We start from the raw sequence: 19,789 nt of genomic DNA on the forward strand, positions 1-19,789 counted from the left end.
TGGCATTCCTAGCGGGCAGGGACATCAATGTGCTAGTGCCATATTCATAGGCATGCACATGCATGCGTGTTTGAGCTTTGGGTTGCACATGCTAATAGAATAGGCTGTGTATACCTATGTGGTACATTGTGATTTAAAGCTCTTGGGGGCTCTTTGTTCATTTTTTTTTTTAGGTTTATTTTTGCTTTTCTAGCCAAAAAACGGTATCACTTAAAATATAATGGAAGGCAAACTTTTTTTTTTTTTTCGTTTTGGATAGAGCTGTGTCCTCATTAGGGAGATTCACTCTCTATATTTGTCTTTTTTACTGTTATCACCCACATTTTGATTTGTCACCAGAACAAAAAAAGAGGTGAAATCCTCCAGTGGCGACACTCTGGGATTTCTTCACTTTGTAGAGATTTCCTCTCACTTCCTGTTTTGGCTTAGGGACAGGAAGTGAAGGAAAATTTCCCCAATGGAACACATGTAGCAAAAAAAATTACAACCCTCCCTTAATATATTCAAAAAAAAAAGTGTTGCCTTTGGTTTTACTTCAAACGTTCTGGCTTCACTTACACCTGAGTACAGTATTGGTCTATGACTATAATTAGAAGACACGCGAACGATCTCTCTTCCCCTTTTCACTCTCTTTCCCCGTATCCTCGTGTTCTCTTACCTGAATGCCATTCCCCTGAGCCACCAGCAGGAGTCGCTGCTGCGGCCAGTGTTGAAGCCTCCCTCGTCCCCTCCCCGGGATCAGGAGGAGTAGTGGAGTGTGTGTGAGTGAACCGGGGCAGGAGAGGATCGTCCACACCGGAGGAGGACCGTTCTATGTCTATGTGCGCCTCTCTTATCCAGCTCGGCTCCTATTCGTCGTGTCTCTGTATGGAGAGTCGGGGGCTCCCTGTCTGGAGAGGATATCCTACGTCTAGTGACAACCCGCTAACAACTTTCCCGGAGAGTGGCCACTTCTCAGAGACATGGCTGGGATCACAGGACCCGGAGCTCTACTACTTACCGCACTGCTCGCTGCACTCACCGCACCGGCACCACTACGGGCTGAGACTCTGGGTAAGTGGGCACCCCATACTCACAGCCAGCTACGGGGCACTACATCTATGTGTTTACCCACGATTCACCCAGGTGGCACTCAACTTTAATGCAACATTTCACCCAAGATTATGTGAATGTGCCCTGTCTACACATTTATTTCTCAGTGGGCACCATCACTAATAAAGCTGGCTATACATTTTACAATTTTCTGTACCATTTTTCTAAAGATTTGCCTTCAACTATGCAGTGCAAGGGCCCACCTGATTGGATACAAATTGAAAGTGTTGTTTAGGTTTGACCTCATATTGTACTGTATGGTGTTTGGTAAATCTAAAGGAAAATTGTATATATGTATGTCCAGCCTCAAGGTTCCTTTATCTTCACCCAAGATTTACCTATCTTTTAGGCAGGATTTACCCAACTTTTTTTGCAGCCTCTGCCCAAGATTTACCCAATCTTTTTGCAACTTATACTCCCAAGATTTTCCCAATTTTTATGTAACCTATACTGAGGAATTAGCCAATTTTTCTTGGAACCTTTATTGAAGAGTCACTCAACTTTTATACAACCTATACCCAAGATTTACCCAACTTTTTAATTGCAACCCAAACCCAAGATTTACCCAACTTTTTAATTGCAACTTAAACCCAAGATTTACCCAACTTTATAATGCAACCCAAACCCAAGATTTACCCAACTTTTTAATGCAACCTATACCCAAGATTTACCCAACTTTTTAATTGCAACCTAAACCCAAGATTTACCCAACTTTATAATGCAACCCAAACCCAAGATTTACCCAACTTTATAATGCAACCCAAACCCAAGATTTACCCAACTTTATAATGCAACCCAAACCCAAGATTTACCCAACTTTATAATGCAACCCAAACCCAAGAATTACCCAACTTTTTAATGCAACCTATACCCAAGATTGACCCAACTTTTTAATGCAACCTATATTATACCCAAGATTGACCCAACTGTTTAATGCAACCTTCATCCAAGATTCACCTGACTTTTACCCAACCCTTAGGTTGTGCGACTTTGCAGTGCAACTTTGGATGCGACTTTGGCTTTGACCAATGATAATGGATAACTGTCGCATGCATAACATTCAGGTGCGGCTTTCATGTAACGTTTACATTCTGTAGTACTCAAGTCACATGAAAGTCAGCCCAAAGTAGTGCAGGAACTTGTTTAAAGTCCCAGTGACTTTAAGTTGCACATATATGAACGATTGTCATTGAAAAACACGATGTGCGACTTTGTTGTTTAATGTCACGTGTCAAGTCACACAAGGGTGAATGAAGCCTGCTTTTACCCAGCCCTTACTCAAGATTCACCCAACTATTACCCCTTATTTCCTAATAGAATCTTATGGAGAAAACATTGATGAATAGACCTCTAGCTAGATGTCGTTACACTTGTCTGTCATAGTAAAGTGTTGGTTCTCCTCCAGCTTTAGCATGTTTGTATTATGGGCAACGTACAAGTCACAATCTACCCATGTTTTTTGTTATGGATTTTAAAGAAATTGTAGACTTCAATGTTTTCAAATATAGAACGTGTTGTGTAATCATTTATTGTAGTCAGAAACATTGTGTTTGAACTGTCTATTACAGTAAAACCTTGGTTTGAGAGCGTTTTGCAAGACAAGCAAAATGTTTTAATAAATTTTGCCTTGATATACAAGCGATGTCTTGATATAAGAGTAGCGTTGTGTCACAACTGAGTATAAAAAATAAGAGGAGCCTCTAAGTGTAGCAATAAGTTGCTAATTGTTGTACCTTCATTAAATGTAACCATATTTCTACACTTAGAGGCTCCTCTCTTCTTCTTTTTTATACTAAGTGTAGCAATATGGTTACATTTAATGAAGGCACAATATTTAGCAACTTATTGCTACACTTAGAGGCGCCTCTCTTCTCTTTTTATACCTTGTAAAAAAAATGCTTTGATATACAAGTGCTTTGGATTACAAGCATGTTTCTGGAAGGAATTATGCTCGCAAACCAAGGTTTTACTGTAGTTATTTATTTTTTGGGGGGGGAAAGCCAATAGATTGCATGGTGCAGCACAATTCATAAGGTGCAGGTACCATATTAACCAACATGATTGTTACCAAGACATATTATAGTGCTTTCTGTATGATACAAAATGTATTTGAATGGGTTAATCCTATTATAGTAAATCATTTGTTCATTACAGATTTGATATATATATATATGTGTGTGTGTGTGTGTATATATATATGTATATATGTGTGTGTGTATATGTATATATATATATATATATATATATATATATATATATATATATATATATATATATATATATAATTATGTGTGTGTGTATATCCACTTTTATAGGGAACCTCCCATCTTGTTAACTTTTAGTATTGTACTATACAATGAATGAACACATTTTTCGAGGTGTGAATGCTTTACATATGGTATCTGATTTTGTTTAGTGTTGTATTGTGTTCTGGTTTTGTAGCATTTAACATGGATCAGGTAAACTTTACAATCACATTGTAAGGAGTGCAGTGTGTTTAGGTACTCATCCAATTGGTAAAAGTGCAAGTGCTGACTATACATGAACAGCCTGCAATGCTAAGTGCTGTCACCATATGACTGGGAACAATGCACCTAAATGATGGACAAAATCTCCTCACTGGACCGGGACTGCACACATCATACACAGATAAACTACCTGCAGGATCATTTTTACATTAAAGTTTTTTTTTATTTTTTTTTATAGCCATACAAAGGTATAATTTTTGTCTGGGAAAATTTGGAACTTTTTTTGTTTTTGTTTTGTTTTTTTGTTTCCATTTTGGAACGTTTGTTTGATTTTCTAATAGTATATGGGGTTGATCGATTAATTGTTTTAAAGATTGAAGGATCAGGATAGAGAATTTTCATCAAACGAAATTCTAACAGTGTGTGTGGAATTCCATTTTATTCCAAAAGGAAACTAGACTTTGAAATACTTTTTGAATGACATTCGTCAAATCTCTGATGGCGTTATGGAATGTACTGACGTGATTTTCTGTGAACAGAAATCTACCATAGTATGCACCCATAGCTGTAAACTGTGGTGCCAGGTTATCTCTACTATGAATAAAGGCATTCGATGAAAACTTCCATCCCCTTTTTATTAGTCTTGCAGTGCTGCAGTCCTTGGATACCTTTTTGTGAATGTTTGTACCTCTGGCATGGTCAGATTGCTGAGTAAAGGCATGTATGTTCATCATATCTTTTTGGGTTATCTTTAGCTGTCACTGCGGCCTTAACTACACAGGCCAGACTAGTAACAGATTGCTGCAATCAGTCACACAAACCAACTTGCCATTGACTTGTCCTGCAATTGCTGTTGTTTGTGGGTTGTGGGGATTGTGTATAATCAGACGGGAGGAGGTTTGTGCAATTGATCACAGCAGTCCATAGTCAAATGTGATCTAAAGGCCATTACTTAGTTTTAATTTAGTTAGAATTTCAAGAGCGATTTTTAAAGTACTTTAGTAATGTTACTAAATCATTAGGGGGTATCAATAGATAACTTCACAGCTTGAACAAATGGCTCCCTATGGTGTAAGCTACACAAGTAGCATGCAGTAGCAATCATTTACATGCAATTGAAGCACAGCGCAAAATATATTGCTGCTTCTGTAGTTTTACACCAGCAGTCACCAACCTTTTTGGCACCGGGGAAGGGGGGCAGGGTGTTCAGAGTTGGGCCTTAGCCCCCCCTTCACATCCCCACTTTTCAGCACAGTCCTCCTTTTTATATCTACTATACTATGTACCTTCACATCACAAATCACAGTGCCCCTTTATATCGCAGTCCCCTTTACATGGCACTCCCCATTACAAATATTCAAAGGAGCGTGCCCTGTAAAGGAGCACTCTAATGATTACAGTGTCCGTTAGCAGGGATGGACTGGCCATCGGGACTACAGGGAGATTCCCGGTGGGCCGATGGCTCAGTGGGCTGGTCGGAGGTCTACGGCGATCTACCCATCAATCGCTGACAGCTGGCTCCTTACGGGTAGATCGAGATTTAGCAAGCATACAGAGTAGCGCAGGAAGGATGTCCTGTACGTGCTGTGCCCTGTACCCCAATGTGCTGTGCCCTGTACCCCGATGTGCTGTGCCCTAATGTGCACTGTACCTTGGTGCTGTGCCCTGGGCCGGTCTGGATGATGTCCAGGGCCACATTTTTGTCCCAGTCCAGCCCTGTCCTTTAGAGTGCAATCCCCTTTATATCACAGTGCCTCTTTACATTACAGTGCCCCTTGCAGTCATATCCACCTCCTCCCTTTCCTCTCTTACATCAGAGTGCCCCCTTTCAATCTCTGCCTTCCCTGTGTAGTCCTACCTTCAGCAGGCAAAGGCAGTTATCGGCCTGTGTCTGTGGCCCAGGGGTGGGGGGCCCCTGGTTTACCCCATATGGAGCCAAATGTTCCATCATATCTGCTCTGGGCTATGAATAAACGACTGAAAACCCCCTGGAGCTCTAGTCCTATAGTGGCCTTGTATGCTCTGGCGCATGGTCGATTTATTTTCCAATTAATCTCTCCTGATAGGAATATTGATCCATAGTTGATTGATATGCCACAAACCTGGATGTGGATTTTGATCAATGGTTGAAAAATCTGATTGTAAATTATGATGATAAGTTATTGTTACCATCTCTATTTTCAACATGCAGTCACTGATCGATCAAAATACAATTGCATTTTAGTGCTGCTGATCACTGCAACACAATTGAAAAATGTATGCCCTGGCTGATCGACTCGGATCTAAATCAAGCCTAAATCGATCAGAAAGTAGGTTATGTCTATTCTATTGTGTGCTGATTTAGTCATTTTATGTTGCACATTAATTGGATAATAATATTGAAGTGTTAGGCCATTTTACTGGATGGTGTCCCAAGACAAATGTAAGATGTTATGGATCAGGATAGAATTGGAAAATAATGTGCATAATTGGCCACTGCTTTGGTTTCAGTGCGCTTAAACTGACCGAAGATTGTACCAAAATTCAGCAGGGACCGGACAAATTTTGATCCATCTATGGCTGGTCTTGTTTGAGAGCATTAGATCTACTGATCAACTGTTCATAAGTGGCCTGGCTGGAAAACTTTAGTTTGATCAACACTGCAGCCAATAGGCTGCAGCACTGATCAGTGTATTTGGACAGCGGAGGAGTCCAGCTGACTACTCCGCTGTCTGAATACAATGACAAAGTGGGGAGGATTCTCAGATCTACCTTGAAAATGTGAATGTGGGGATCGGTTCAGTTGTTTTTGTTTAGGCCGCCGGCTAAATGAAAAAAGCTTTGCTGTATGTGACCAGCTTAATGTGTACCAAGAAAATATGTAACAAATTCTGACGTTCTTTTGCTCAGGGTTTGTTCCAGGTTTGTTACTCCAATGTATTGAAGATAGCCAGTATATTAGCATCTTCAGGAGGAATGCAGTGGCAGCCCCACATTTCTCTCAACAGGTATTCATTAGTTGATTTCTGGGTTTCGGCCATATGACGTATACCCTAGCATATTCGTCAGGTGATGGTGTTGTCTGTGTCAAAGTATTGTTCATGTTCATCCAGGTACAGTTCTATAGGTTTCATTGATGAATTAGTAACTGCTCTGTCATAGTTGTAGATTACAAGCTTATTAGCTGTTGTCTGACTAGCTTTTCAGACAGGTTTTGTGTATAACTTTAATGACACGTTCCTCCAGATCACAGGAAAATCCATTATGAAATACATAATTAGCGTGGGAAAATATTTCTAAATAGTATCATGTAAGTTTGGAGGAAAATGCATAAAACAATGACTAGCCTATTGAGTGTGGGAGACAGATATTGATTCCCTCTTAATTGGTAAATGTTGGAGTAATTCATATTTGGTAACCCTGTACTGTATATATTTAGGATAGAAGCATTTGTAAAACGTATTGCTTAGCTTTGGAAAGGGAGAGTGATAAAATGGAATAGGTAGAGTACATGGAAGCATACCAGAACAAGTCATGTAGGACAGGGCTCGACAAATCCCAGTCGCCATGGCGACTAGAAATAGCCTCCTGGCGACTTGGCTTGGAAGTCCCCAGCTCTTCCTTGTGTGAGCTGGCGCCATCTGGTGGTGGCCGTTGGTATTACAAGTTAAGCATTACAAGTTAAAGCGGTGGTTCACCCTAAAAACGACTTTCCCCTATTACACTGCCCCCCACATTACAATACGATTATGCCTATAATTTTTTTTTTTTGCTGCTGTACATACCTGGGTACAGCTATTCACCCGTGTCCTCCGGGTTGCGAGTCCCGCGGGAGTGGGCGTTCCTAACATGGCGGCGATTGACGTTTTGACAAAAAAACAAGCTCCCCCCGTCGCGTAAGCCGCGTCACGATTGGCGAAAGGGGCCGAACGGCGAGTCGGCGCTGTACTGCGCCTGCGCATCGCCGTTCGGCTCCTTTCGCCAGTCGTGACGCGGCTTACGCGACGGGGGGAGCTTTTTTTTTTTTGTCAAAACGTCAATCGCCGCCATGTTAGGAACGCCCACTCCCGCGGGACTCGCAACCCGGAGGACACGGGTGAATAGCTGTACCCAGGTATGTACAGCAGCAAAAAAAAAATTATAGGCATAATCGTATTGTAATGTGGGGGGGGGCAGTGTAATAGGGGAAAGTCGTTTTTAGGGTGAACCACCGCTTTAAACAGCAATTCTAATGTCATTTTTCACTATTTTCACTGCCATCTTCTTCCCTCTAATTAGAACCCCCAAACATTATATATATTTTTTATCCTAACACCCTAGAGAATAAAATGCGCACTTTTTTTGGGAAAAAATTACACTTTTTTTAATTAAAAAATAAGACAACAGTAAAGTTATCCCCATTTTTTTTATATTATGAAAGATAATGTTACGCCGAGTAAATTCATACCCAACATGTCACGCTTCAAAATTGCGTCCGCTCGTGGAATGCCGACAGACTTTTACCCTTTAAAATCTTCATAGGCGATGTTTAAAAAAATCTACAGGTTGCATGTTTTGAGTTACAGAAGAGGTCTAGGGCTAGAATTATTGTTCTCGCTCTACTAATCGCGGCGATACCTCACATGTGTGGTTTGAACACCGTTTACATATGCGGGCGCTGCTCACGTATGTGTTCGCTTCTGCGCGCAAGCTCGTCGGGACGCGGTGCGTTTTCTGGCTCCTAACTTTTTTAGCTGGCTCCTAGATTCCAAGCAAATTTGTCAAACCCTGATGTAGGACATCAGACCGACAACATGGGTCATTGTCTGGCTGGTTTAAAATGCCTTATTGAAGCTGGGAGACCATAACCATGGCAATAGATAAGGATGCATGAGGACTTCATGCATTTATATATGCAGTCATTTTATAGTCATACCCACATTACGTGGCTATTATGCCTTGCCAGTTTTAAGATGAAACAGAATTGTTATTGCCTGAGAATGTGTTTTTTTTTTTTTTTTTTTGGGGGGGGGGGGGGGATATAGAAACATAACAGGTTTGTGTGTAAAATCCACAACTTTTGGCTTAAGACCCTAAAGAAAGACAGAGTTCTAATTTTGTGGTAATATAAAAATACTTGGGAGTCCCCAATAAAGGAGATATTAAAAAAGCAAAGTTGCGCATTGGCGATGGTGTTCTTGGGATAACTTGTTATAGGGCTGAAAATAGCTTTAGATGGAGGAGAAAGTGGTGGATGTAAGGAACTTGATAGCTTGTAGTGGTTGGAGTATGAAGGTACAGAGAAAGACACAAACTAATAAAGGGGGTAGAAGTGGGGGGGGGGGTGAAAGAGAGCATAGGGAAGGAGGAGGGGGTTGGCTTGGCTCCAAAAGGTAGGTTAAGAATTGGTGGGGATTTTTTTTTTTTCCTAAATAGCTTCCTTTACCTTAGTGCAGTCCTCCTTCACTTACCTCATCCTTCGATTTTGCTTTTAAATGTCCTTTATTTCTTCTGAGAAATCCTCACTTCCTGTTCTTCTGTCTGTAACTTCACACAGTAATGCAAGGCTTTCTCCCTGGTGTGGAGTGCCGTGCTCACCCCCCTCCCTTGGACTACGGGAGAGTCAGGATGCTCTCTACGTTGCAGATAGAGAAAGGAGCTGTGTGTTAGTGGGCGCCTTGACTCTCCTGTAGCCCATGGGAGGGGGCGGCGTAAAACTTTTTAAGAGGGAAGTTTCAGGGAAAAAACGTTCCCCAGCCCTTGCGTATAACACGCAGGCACAGTTTGCCCTCTATTTTCAGGGTAAAAAAGTGAGTGTTATATGCCAATAAATACAGTATTTTAGTTTTCTAGAATACATTGGTGACCGTATATTGTCTCTGTAATGAGTTGGATATCTTCGCTTTCATCATACTTGATGAACCCATCTGTGGTCATTGTTACTCAAGACAGTAGATTCATTCTGAGGTTTCAGAGTATTGTGTACACTGAAATGGAAGTAAAGTATGTTGACAATTCAAAGATAATGGGGCCGGAGGGCTATTTTGGGACCTTTTCACCATGCTAAATGCTTGTCAATTTTTGGTGCAGTTTAAAAAAAAAAAACCCTTCGGTCTAACTGAGAGACTGCGGAATCATACTTGACCATCAAAATATAAGGTTCGCTTATTCACCAGTGGCCCACACTCATGTCGCATCTTTTAATATAGAAATGTAGGGGGAGAAAAAATACCCTTACCAGGCGAGATCCTAGGAATGTTGAGTATCTCAGATCTTAAAAGATGCTCCTCCAAGGTAAGTATATTTTATTTTTATTTTCTCCTAGATGTGTGCTATTTTTAAAGCTGTAATTTGGCATTGGAGTATATACATTGACCTCACAATTTGGTGCAAGGCTAGGATTTCACACCTAATATGGATACGCCTCACATCAGAAGTCAGGTGCGTCCCTGTTCTCCATTTAAGGGAGGAATCGGGCCTAGTAACCAATCGGCTTTTTTTTTTTTTTTTTTTTGAGAGATTTATTGAACAAGCTGAATTTAGCGGTAAATATGTCTTAATTTTTTTTTCAGTATATAAATACAACACATGTAATCATCAGGTGTTTACAGTATAGGCAGAGGCGTTGCTAGGGGGGTGCGGTCCGCACCGGGTGACACCCACTAGAGGGGTGACACCATCCCATTTATTTATTTTTAGCTGACATGCCCAGCCTGCCCAGTGCCACCCTAACTTGCCCAGTGCCACCCTAACTTGCCCAGTGCCACCCTAACTTGCCCAGTGCCACCCTAACTTGCCCAGTGCCACCCTAACTTGCCCAGTGCCACCCTAACTTGCCCAGTGCCACACCAACCTGCCCTGTACCACCCCAACATGCCCTATACCACCCCACTACACCAACCTGCCACTATACCACTCCATACTAACCTAACCTGTCACTATACTGCCCTATACTATCATTTACAGGGGCTGGTTTGGGGTGCGCCACGTGCGCTGCCTGCTTGGTGCTGGGCAGCCTAGACAGAGGGGGGTGACACCATGTTTTACCGCACCAGGTGACACCAACCCTAGTGACGCCACTGAGTATAGGATGGAACATGTTAGTATATACTATCTGAAATTCAGCACAATGGGAACTCAATGTGAGTCCAATGAGTTTGTCTCCTATGTCGGGTTGTTAATAGTGTGTGGTATGGAGAAACAATGAAGATTGAGAAAACAAAGTAATAGAAACACAACTGATTAATGTAAAAGAGAGAAGGAGAAAAATTAAGAAAGAAGAGAGGAAAAGGAGGAGGAAGATGGGTGGTGGAGGAGGGAAGGAAGAACCGAGAAGCGAGCGGGCCACGCCGCCCTAGTTGTGCTAAGAATATGTGGATCGAGTAGAACAAGCTGAATTTAGAAGTTGATTGGTTACTAATGCACAGACCAGATTTACCAATTTACAAGTTTTTCCGGTACTACCAGTGTCATGGTTGCATACCATTTTTGTGTCCCCCTCAAGGGACAATGACAGTCACTTATCCCACTACTACTCCTGTCTTACTATTTGGTTTCTTCTTTCCTGGCTCTGGGCAGAATAAGATAACGCTGAGGTAGTGGATTATCCTGTACTCCTGATTATAAAAGGTTGGGTCAACTAAAATATGCAGTGCTTTGAAAAAGTATTCATACCCTTTGACATATTCCATATTTTGTCATGTTACAACCAAAAACATAAATGTATTTTATTGGGATTTTATGTGATGGACCAACACAAAGTGCCACATACCGTAATTGTGACGTGGAAGGAAAATTATAAATTTGAAATACAGGTACTTTGCAAAGAAGAATAAGCAAAAATGTTTAGATGTGCCAGGCAGCTGGTAGAGACATCCCCCAAAAAGACTTGCAACTGTAATTGCAGAGAACGGTGGTTCTACAAATTTTTGACTCTGGGGGAGCTGGTTACATGCCACACTTTTCACATGAAAACCATTTTATCATTTTCCTTCCACTTCACAATTATGTGCCACTTTGTGTTGGTCTATCACATAACATACATTTACGTTTTTGGTTGTAACATGACAAAATGTGAAACATTTCCAAGGGGTATGAATACTTTAAGGCACTGTAAGCAAGTGAAGTATCTTGAAGACTATATCGGCTGACTCAAAGCCTCAACCATCATCTTGCCCCACACTTTCACATCACAGCTGTGGCACTTCATATCTGTTACATTAAACCTTGTCAAGAGAAAATGTCAGTTGCCTGGCCACCATGATGATCCTCTGACTTCAATACTGACCTGGGTGGGACAAATGTGCCAAGTTTAAAGCCTGATCCTGCATATTGTTCAGTACTTCAGAAGGTATTAAACCCAATATAGATCAGTATGCTAGTCAGACACTTGAACTTCAGAAGGGGTGTCAGCAGTGTCATCTTTTATTTTACTCTGGACCTAGATTTTAGTTTTTTATTTAGCAACGATTAGCCTGATATTTCATGCTTGGGACCGCATATAACAGGGATATGCAATTGGCGAACCTCCAGCCATTGCAAAACTACAAGTCCCATCATGCCTCTGCCTCTGGGTGTCATGCTTGTGGCTGTCGGAGTCTTGCTATGCCTCATGGGACTTGTAGTTCTGCAACAGCTGGAGGCCCGCTAATTGCATATCCCTGCCATATAATATAGGATGTGGTGTTCCCATGTTGTGTTAACTAGATGAGTCTCTCTGTTCTCTCACCCTATAGTGACTCTTATAAATTTTTGTATATTGGCTATAAAGGAGTTTTACTAAGCACAGGTCATGTAGTGGTTCACTTGGTAGAGTTTGTGAAGCAGCAGACTTTGGGGTTGATTTACCAAAAGCAAATCCACTTTGCACTACAAGTGCATTTGGAAGTGCAGTCGCTGTAGATCTGAGGGGAATATCTGAAATAAGGGGAAGCTCTGCTGATTTTATCATCCAATCATGTGCAAGCCAAAATGTTGTTTTTTGTTATTCTCCTGGCAAGTCCCCCTCAGATCTACAGTGACTGCACATGAAAGTGAACTTGTAGTGCAAAGTGGATTTGCCTTTAGTAAATAACCCCCAATGTATGATTAGGAACCAAGATTAAAATAGTGAGTACATTGAGGAGGAGACTATACAAATATAGCATAGTGATGATTTATTCTTACCTCCCCATCTCCCTTTCCATAGCTCATGTGTCTAGCGCTTAATGAGTCCTATTGTTATCCATACGTGGGAAATTTAGCAGAACATCCTCCACCTCATCTAATTAGCATTTAGTATGCTGTGTCTCATGTATTGCTGCCTGTATACACCTGTCTAGTCAGTTACTGCCTCTGTCACATTGTTACTCCTATACTGGTCACATGTAGTAAGATTATTGTGTCAGTATGTTGTAGCAGCAAATCATTTGGCTACTTCATTCTCAAGTGTTCACCATAGTTTAGATTTCAAATTTTATGACTACCGTATTATTTTCCTGAAACTGCAACTGCACTCTCATGTAAATGGATGACTTTAGGGTGGCCATGAACAGGTATTATATGTTGACTGACCCTTTTGGTGCTGTTGTGCCTATAGCATTTTCATTGGCCTATTATGGCTGTTCTACTGTTGCATTTTATTTTTTATTTTTGCCATAAGTGTACTTTAGTTGTTGTTCCTGTGAAACCACTTCATTCACGTACTGGCAATTGTTTTTTGTTTTATACATTTTTATTAATTTCACTAGAAAATATACAATACAATGTATAACAAAAAAAAAGTGGACTGCCCTTGAATGGGGAGCCCCCTGGAACTGCATGATCTTCTCTGCAATTCAGCTGGTGGATGGGTGCGGGGCACTCTCAATGAAAGCAATGTTCTGTTTTATTTAGAAATAGGGAACAATCTTCCATTACCTGTAAAATGATTCTCACATATTAGGAGACCATTCAATTAAAAAGATTGGTCCTATAGTTTAAAGAAAACCTGTTCGAAGAGAAAATCTTTGTAAGACGGGGACCTACCCAAGCTGTCCAATTTGAATTTAGTTAGGCAGTCCCTTGCGTTGTGTAGTTGTTGGTATATCTAAAGAAGTTTGTACAGTCAGATTTCAATATAGGCTTAGGGTCCTTTTAGACGTGCGGACCGTTCGTCCGTTTTTTCATTCATCCGTTTACGGACTGCAATGCTTTCCAATGGGATAGCGTACGTTAGCGGATGAGCATCCGTTAACATCCGTCTCCGTTAAGCTCCATTTTTTTTGAACGGAAGAAAACCCTATTTTTCTTCCGTCAAAATAACAGAACGGACGAAAAACGGATGTTAGCGGACGATCCGTTTAACATCCGATCCGCTAACATCCGTTTTTCATCAAAATATGTAATAAAAATAAAGTTCTAACAAAAGAAAAACGGATGACAACTGATGAAAAACGGATGACAACTGATGAAAAACGGATGACAACTGATGAAAAACGGATGACAACTGATGAAAAACGGATGACAACTGATGAAAAACGGATGACAAAAACGGATCAACTGATGATAAAAAACTGATCTAAAAAACGGTCCGCACGTGTGAAAGGACCCTTAAGGCCAGCCACACATGGTTCGAATCTCGGCAAATTCAGCAAGAACCAGCTGAGATTCAAACTGTTTTTGTGCAAGCTGAATTTCAGCCTGCCGGATTCTGCTGCTATAGCCGTTAGCAATAATCATGGGCTTCCCCCGCCAGAAGACAAATGCTTGGCAGGAGGGATTCCTCTGTCAACACTGTCTGTGTTGATGGGGGAATCGTGTATATTTCTCTTCTGCAACCAGTGGTTGCAGGCAGTGCCGGCCCAAGACATTGTGCTGCCTGGTACCAAGAATGAAATGCTGCCCCCCCAAAAAAATTACGCCCACCAAAATGCCCCCACATCCATTATTTTATATCATGATAACTAAAGTGGACCTATCATGGCTCTATACATGTATATAGGAGTATAAAGAGGACCTGTTATGGCTGTTTACATGTATACGAGTAAAAAAAGGACCTGTTACGGCTCTATTAATGCAATTAGCCCCACAGTGGAGCGGAGAGCGGAACTGGCGGAATAGGATGGCGGGCGGCATTTTGCCGCCCCCCTGAAAGTGCCGCCTGGTACAATGGTACCATCGGGTCCCATGGTAGGGCCGGCCCTGGTTGCAGGAAAGAAATTCACACAGTCTATGGCCGATCTAACTTTCCCGATCTGCATTCTTGTCACAGGTCAGTGGTTCAGAAAGTTATTTGGCCAGCAGTTTTGCATGACTGCTAGGCAACTAGAATTTTCAGGTGGTCAGCCATATAGCCTCCATATTTCTTTCATGACACGTTTACATTAAGCTGGGCATTGATAGACATTGGTGAATGTTTGTTTGGATTTGCATTAGAAATTTAACATCTCCATGATGTGTTCTGGGTCAGTGTTTCCTCGTGGCACAAACCTATATAGAGTGAAAGCCATGTGTAGACAATGCCAACACTGATAAAAACAATAGCAAATCAGGCATAGTTTTCTAAACTGCCCAACCACTGAGAAGGCTTGTACGTTGACCCCTAGACAATGGCCCGCCGCTTGATACCGGGTCAAGAGACTATCATCGAACCTTCTATGGCCACCTTTCCTTCTATCAGAGAAAACATGGCCAGCCTTCGGTATAGCCTGCACTTAGGCAGATAATGAGAGTGACACACAGAGTAACCATATGCACAGCTTAATTGTAATTTATTAATGGTGGATCTTATCAGTCTTTTCTCATTTAAATAAATTATCAATTGTTTGGAGTTAATGGCCAATAAAATGATTTAATAAGAAATTGAGCATCTGCTGATTGGAAATCTCTTCTTTTGTCATGACTGTTGACTATGCATATGAAGTGCAGAATTGTGCACACAGACTTTATTTTATCTGTTTGCACTGTTTCAGCACAAATTGTCAGGGGAATGCTTTGTTTTCACTGATTACTGTCTGAGAGATAACATCCCACTCAGCGTGGTCACAGCACACTGTCTGCTAACGGTGTCCATAGGATTTCCTGCTTTTCTCTTTTGTTCTACCACTCCATACTACAAAGCTTATTAAATCGCTAGTTCAAGGGCTTCTCGTTATAGCCAAACATCTTTTTTTTTTTCATCAATAATTTGTGACGGGTAGCTTCTCTGATCCAGTAGTATTATTATTATTACTAGGATTTTACAGTAGTTTGATCTGTTGTGCTTTGCAGAGAGCTTAGAGTACATCTAAACTTATTCAATAAAATCTTGAAATTTTAATGTAATTGAACCAGGTTTTTTTTTTTTTTTTTTTTTTTTTTTTACTACCCAATGATCCTGTTTTGTAAGTCCCTATATAGGCACTTCCTGTAATAGGGTGACAACGCTCTGAACGCGCCATCCTTGTGTGCTAGTTGTGCTCCTGTCTTCTCACCCTGTCGCAAACACCCTGGTAGAGACTAAAGTAGCCTTGCTGACACAGGTTGTGCAGGTATGATCCACTGTTGTCACTATCAGGAAGCTGGTTGAGGGCAATTATTTAGATGACATTTGTGTATCAATTATTAGCTAAAATTACCAGAGGAGAGGGACAGCACTGGAATTCACAAATAATAAAACAAAAATTGAAAACTAGTATTTTATGGCAAAGTAGTTTGTTTGAAAAATGAAGAGTGCAAAATCTGGTACAGCTGTGCATGGTAGCCAATCGGCTTCTAATTTTAGCTTGTTCAATTAGGCCTCATGCACACGGGACATTTTAAAAATGTCAGCGCTGCTGGCAAGAAATATTAGCAGCGTTAAAAACGCGCTGTTAGCTGTGTTTTTTGAATAGCGTTGATGGGCGTTTTTTTGGGCATTTTTTTATTTTTTTGTAAAACCGCTCCATATAATGTAAAAATGCCTAAGCGCTACTACTACTGCCACCAAGCACTTATGCCTCTGAAAGTTTGTGTGCGTGGACACCTAGGCTAACATGCAGGGACGTTTAGAGGCAGATGCGTAAAAACGCCCTGTGTGCACGGGGGCGACATTGGTGGTAAAGCGCTGCTATTTTTAGCGGTGTTTTACTGTCAATTTTACAACGCTATTCGGCCGCTAGCGGGGGGGGGGGGGGTTTATCGAGAGGGTTAAAAACCACTGCAAAGTGCCTCTGTAGAGGCGCTTTGCCGGCAGTATAGCCGTGGTGCCCCATTGATTTCAATGGGCAGGAGCGGTATACACACCGCTTCTTCGCCGCTCCAAAGATGCTTCTAGCAGGACTTTTTTTACCGTCCTACTAGCGCACCGCTCCAGTGTGAAAGCCCTCGGGGGTTTCACAGTTGAGAGACAGCACTGGCTGTTTCAGGTTGGTTTGCAGGCGCTATTTAACGTTCTAGCACCTGCAAAGTGCCCCAGTGTGAAAGGGGTCTTATGCTGTTTTTACACAAATCTGTTTTTTTTTCTTTCGTTTTTGCGTTACAAAAAGCAGAAGAATGCATTTTTAATGCATATTTTGGTTTGTGTTTAAAACCATACCAACAACGCACTTCCTTATTGAAATGCATGAAAAATGCTGTTGCTTTTTTGGTGCGTATTTTTTTTACAGGTACATACTGATGTCAAGCAACCAGAAATGCAGCAAACAAAAATATTTTGCTACTGAGCAGTGTGAAATCAGCTTTAGAATTTACATCTACATCAGTGGTCTCAAAGTACCGGCCATTTGCGGCCCGCAGACCAGTTATAAATGGCCCGCAGGCAGGGCGGAAGTGGGGGGAGCAAAGAGCTGGCGCCATCTGGTGGTGGCCGTTGGTATTACAAGTTAAGCATTACAAGTTAAACAGAAATTCTAATGTCATTTTTCACTATTTTCACTGCCATCTTCTTCCCTCTAATTAGAACCCCCAAACATTATATATATTTTTTATCCCAACACCCTAGAGAATAAAATGGCGATCATTGCAATACTTTCTGTTCCCCCGTATTTGCGCAGCGGTCTTACAAGCGCACTTTTTTGGGAAAAAATTACACTTTTTTTAATTAAAAAATAAGACAACAGTAAAGTTATCCCCATTTTTTTTAATATTATGAAAGATAATGTTACGCCGAGTAAATTCATACCCAACATGTCACGCTTCAAAATTGCGTCCGCTTGTGGAATGCCGACAAACTTTTTTACCCTTTAAAATCTTCATAGGCGACGTTTAAAAAAATCTACAGGTTGCATGTTTTAAGTTACAGAGGAGGTCTAGTGCTAGAATTATTGCTCTCGCTCTACCAATCGCGGCGATACCTCACATGTGTGGTTTGAACACCGTTTACATATGCGGGCGCTGCTCGCGTATGTGTTCGCTTCTGCGCGCAAGCTCGTCGGGACGGGGTGCGTTTTCTGGCTCCTAATTTTTTTAGCTGGCTCCTAGATTCCAAGCAAATTTGTCAAACCCTGGGTTACACCAGTGCTGGTGGTAATAATGCGCTTGCTGACACCAGTGCTGGGGGTTAATAATGTGTTCGCTGACACCAGTACTGTTGTTTTTGAAGTTTGAAAGTTTGCATGCGGCCCCCCATGGCATATGAAAACTTGTCTTGTGGCCCTCAGGTAATTTGAGTTTGAGACCCCTGATCTACATTAACCTGGGCTAGCAGCTCTCATGGTACCTATGAGGTTTTTCTGTCCATGAAACGATCACTGCACCATACGGCATCTTTTCTTTTCAGATGAAGATGAAACAGATGCAGCAAAATGATTATCGCAAGGTCTGTTTATAAATATTTCCACCAGGCTGGAAAATGCTTATGCATAATATTCCAGTCATACCTAAGGCCTTGTGCACACTGAGTATTTAAAATGCTGCTTTTGGTGGCGTCTCCTGTGTGGTTTTTATTTTTATTTATTTTTTCTACCTCTAAACACCCCTCCATGTTGGCCTATGTGTCCATGCACACATAGGCATTTAGGGGCAGAAAACCCCCCCCCACTGCCAGTGTGTCCAGGAGAAGTGGCGGTTGGTAGAAAAAAAGCTTGATGCGTCTAAACGTGCGTTATTGCTAGGCCTCAAGTATTCTGGCCAATGAAATGAATTCACACCTAAGCGCTTGACACATTTATACATGTCATGCATTTTTCTGCCAAAATGCTGCAGGCAGGAGGAAAGGTGTTTAGGAGAGCTGGGCAAACGCCCTTCGTGTAAGAGATGGCTTTTGCAAGATTAACACAGTCCTGGAAGTGTGATCTGTCGGGAAAGTGTAGGCTTTAAAGGAGTTGTAAAGGTTCATCCTTAAGGTGAAAAAACATTCAGTGATTGCAGGCCCCCAGCCCCCCGGTTTACTTACCTGAGCCCTCGAAAGTCCTGTGTCGAACGCGCATGATGTTGGCCTGCTCTTCTCGGTTATTCGTTGGATAGACTGATAACCGTGCAGCCATTAGCTTGCGCTGCTTTCAATCAACTCCAGTGACGCGAGGGCCAGGGGGCAGGGTCAAGTCCTATAGTTGGCGCCTATGAACGCCGGATACAGGACTCGGGAGCGCTCCCGCAAGGTAACCCCCTTGGGAGAGCGCTTCCCAGGGGGATTAGCTGATGCGGGGAGGAGCCGAGACAGCCGCTGAGTGACCCCAGAAGACATGGACCGGGGCCACTCTGTGTAAAACGTGCTGCACAGTGGAGGCAAGTATGACATGTTTGTTATTTAAAAAAAAAAAAAAAGTGAAGCTTTACAATCACTTTAAGTTGGGGAAATTCTGACCAAAACATTAGTGTAGGTTGCATTGCCATTTTAAATGTTATAATGTCATCATTATAAGCCAGATGTTCTAAGTACACTCCTTTCTAAGGACTTGTGAGTTCTACCTTTTTATTGTTTTTTTTATATAATTACATTTATCAGGATCTAAACACTTTTTTTATAGTACTGGCATTATATATCAAACTGTCAGGACAGCAAAGTAGCCATGAAAAATAATTTTTAACTCCAGCTGATTGCGTGAGCACAGCGGTCCTGCTGCAATATTTGAGCAAGCCCCAAAGACTGAGAAGCATTCTTCTTGAAAGCCACTCGAGGCCTGGACACAGAGAATGATGTCACGGGGTCTCTGTCCTGGATAGAAAAAATTGGATCATTGTCAAGACTCCGCACCAAGCTATCTTTACTGACATACGGTCTTTAAGAAGCCCAATTCATACTCCTACATAATGCTGAGTGCATAAGGGAGATGCTTTCATCCTAAAAGTGTATGCAAATATTTTGCATATTGCTGACATATTTTGTGGCATTTGCATAAGGCACCAAATGATTT

General features: G+C 41.6%; 1 protein-coding gene across 1 annotated transcript in view; it reads left to right on the forward strand.

Moving 5' to 3' along the window:
* Positions 1-619: 619 nt before the first annotated feature.
* DCBLD1 (discoidin, CUB and LCCL domain containing 1) overlaps positions 620-19,789 on the forward strand; it is a 101,726-nt gene continuing 82,556 nt past the window's right edge. Inside the window, exon 1 of the mRNA XM_040350300.1 lies at positions 620-1,053. Within this exon, the coding sequence (XP_040206234.1) occupies positions 963-1,053 (91 nt within the window). The 5' untranslated portion in view covers positions 620-962. The remainder of the gene's footprint in view (positions 1,054-19,789) is intronic.

The sequence above is a fragment of the Rana temporaria genome, chromosome 4 (assembly GCF_905171775.1).
Source record: "Rana temporaria chromosome 4, aRanTem1.1, whole genome shotgun sequence".
Classification (NCBI taxonomy): domain Eukaryota; kingdom Metazoa; phylum Chordata; class Amphibia; order Anura; family Ranidae; genus Rana; species Rana temporaria.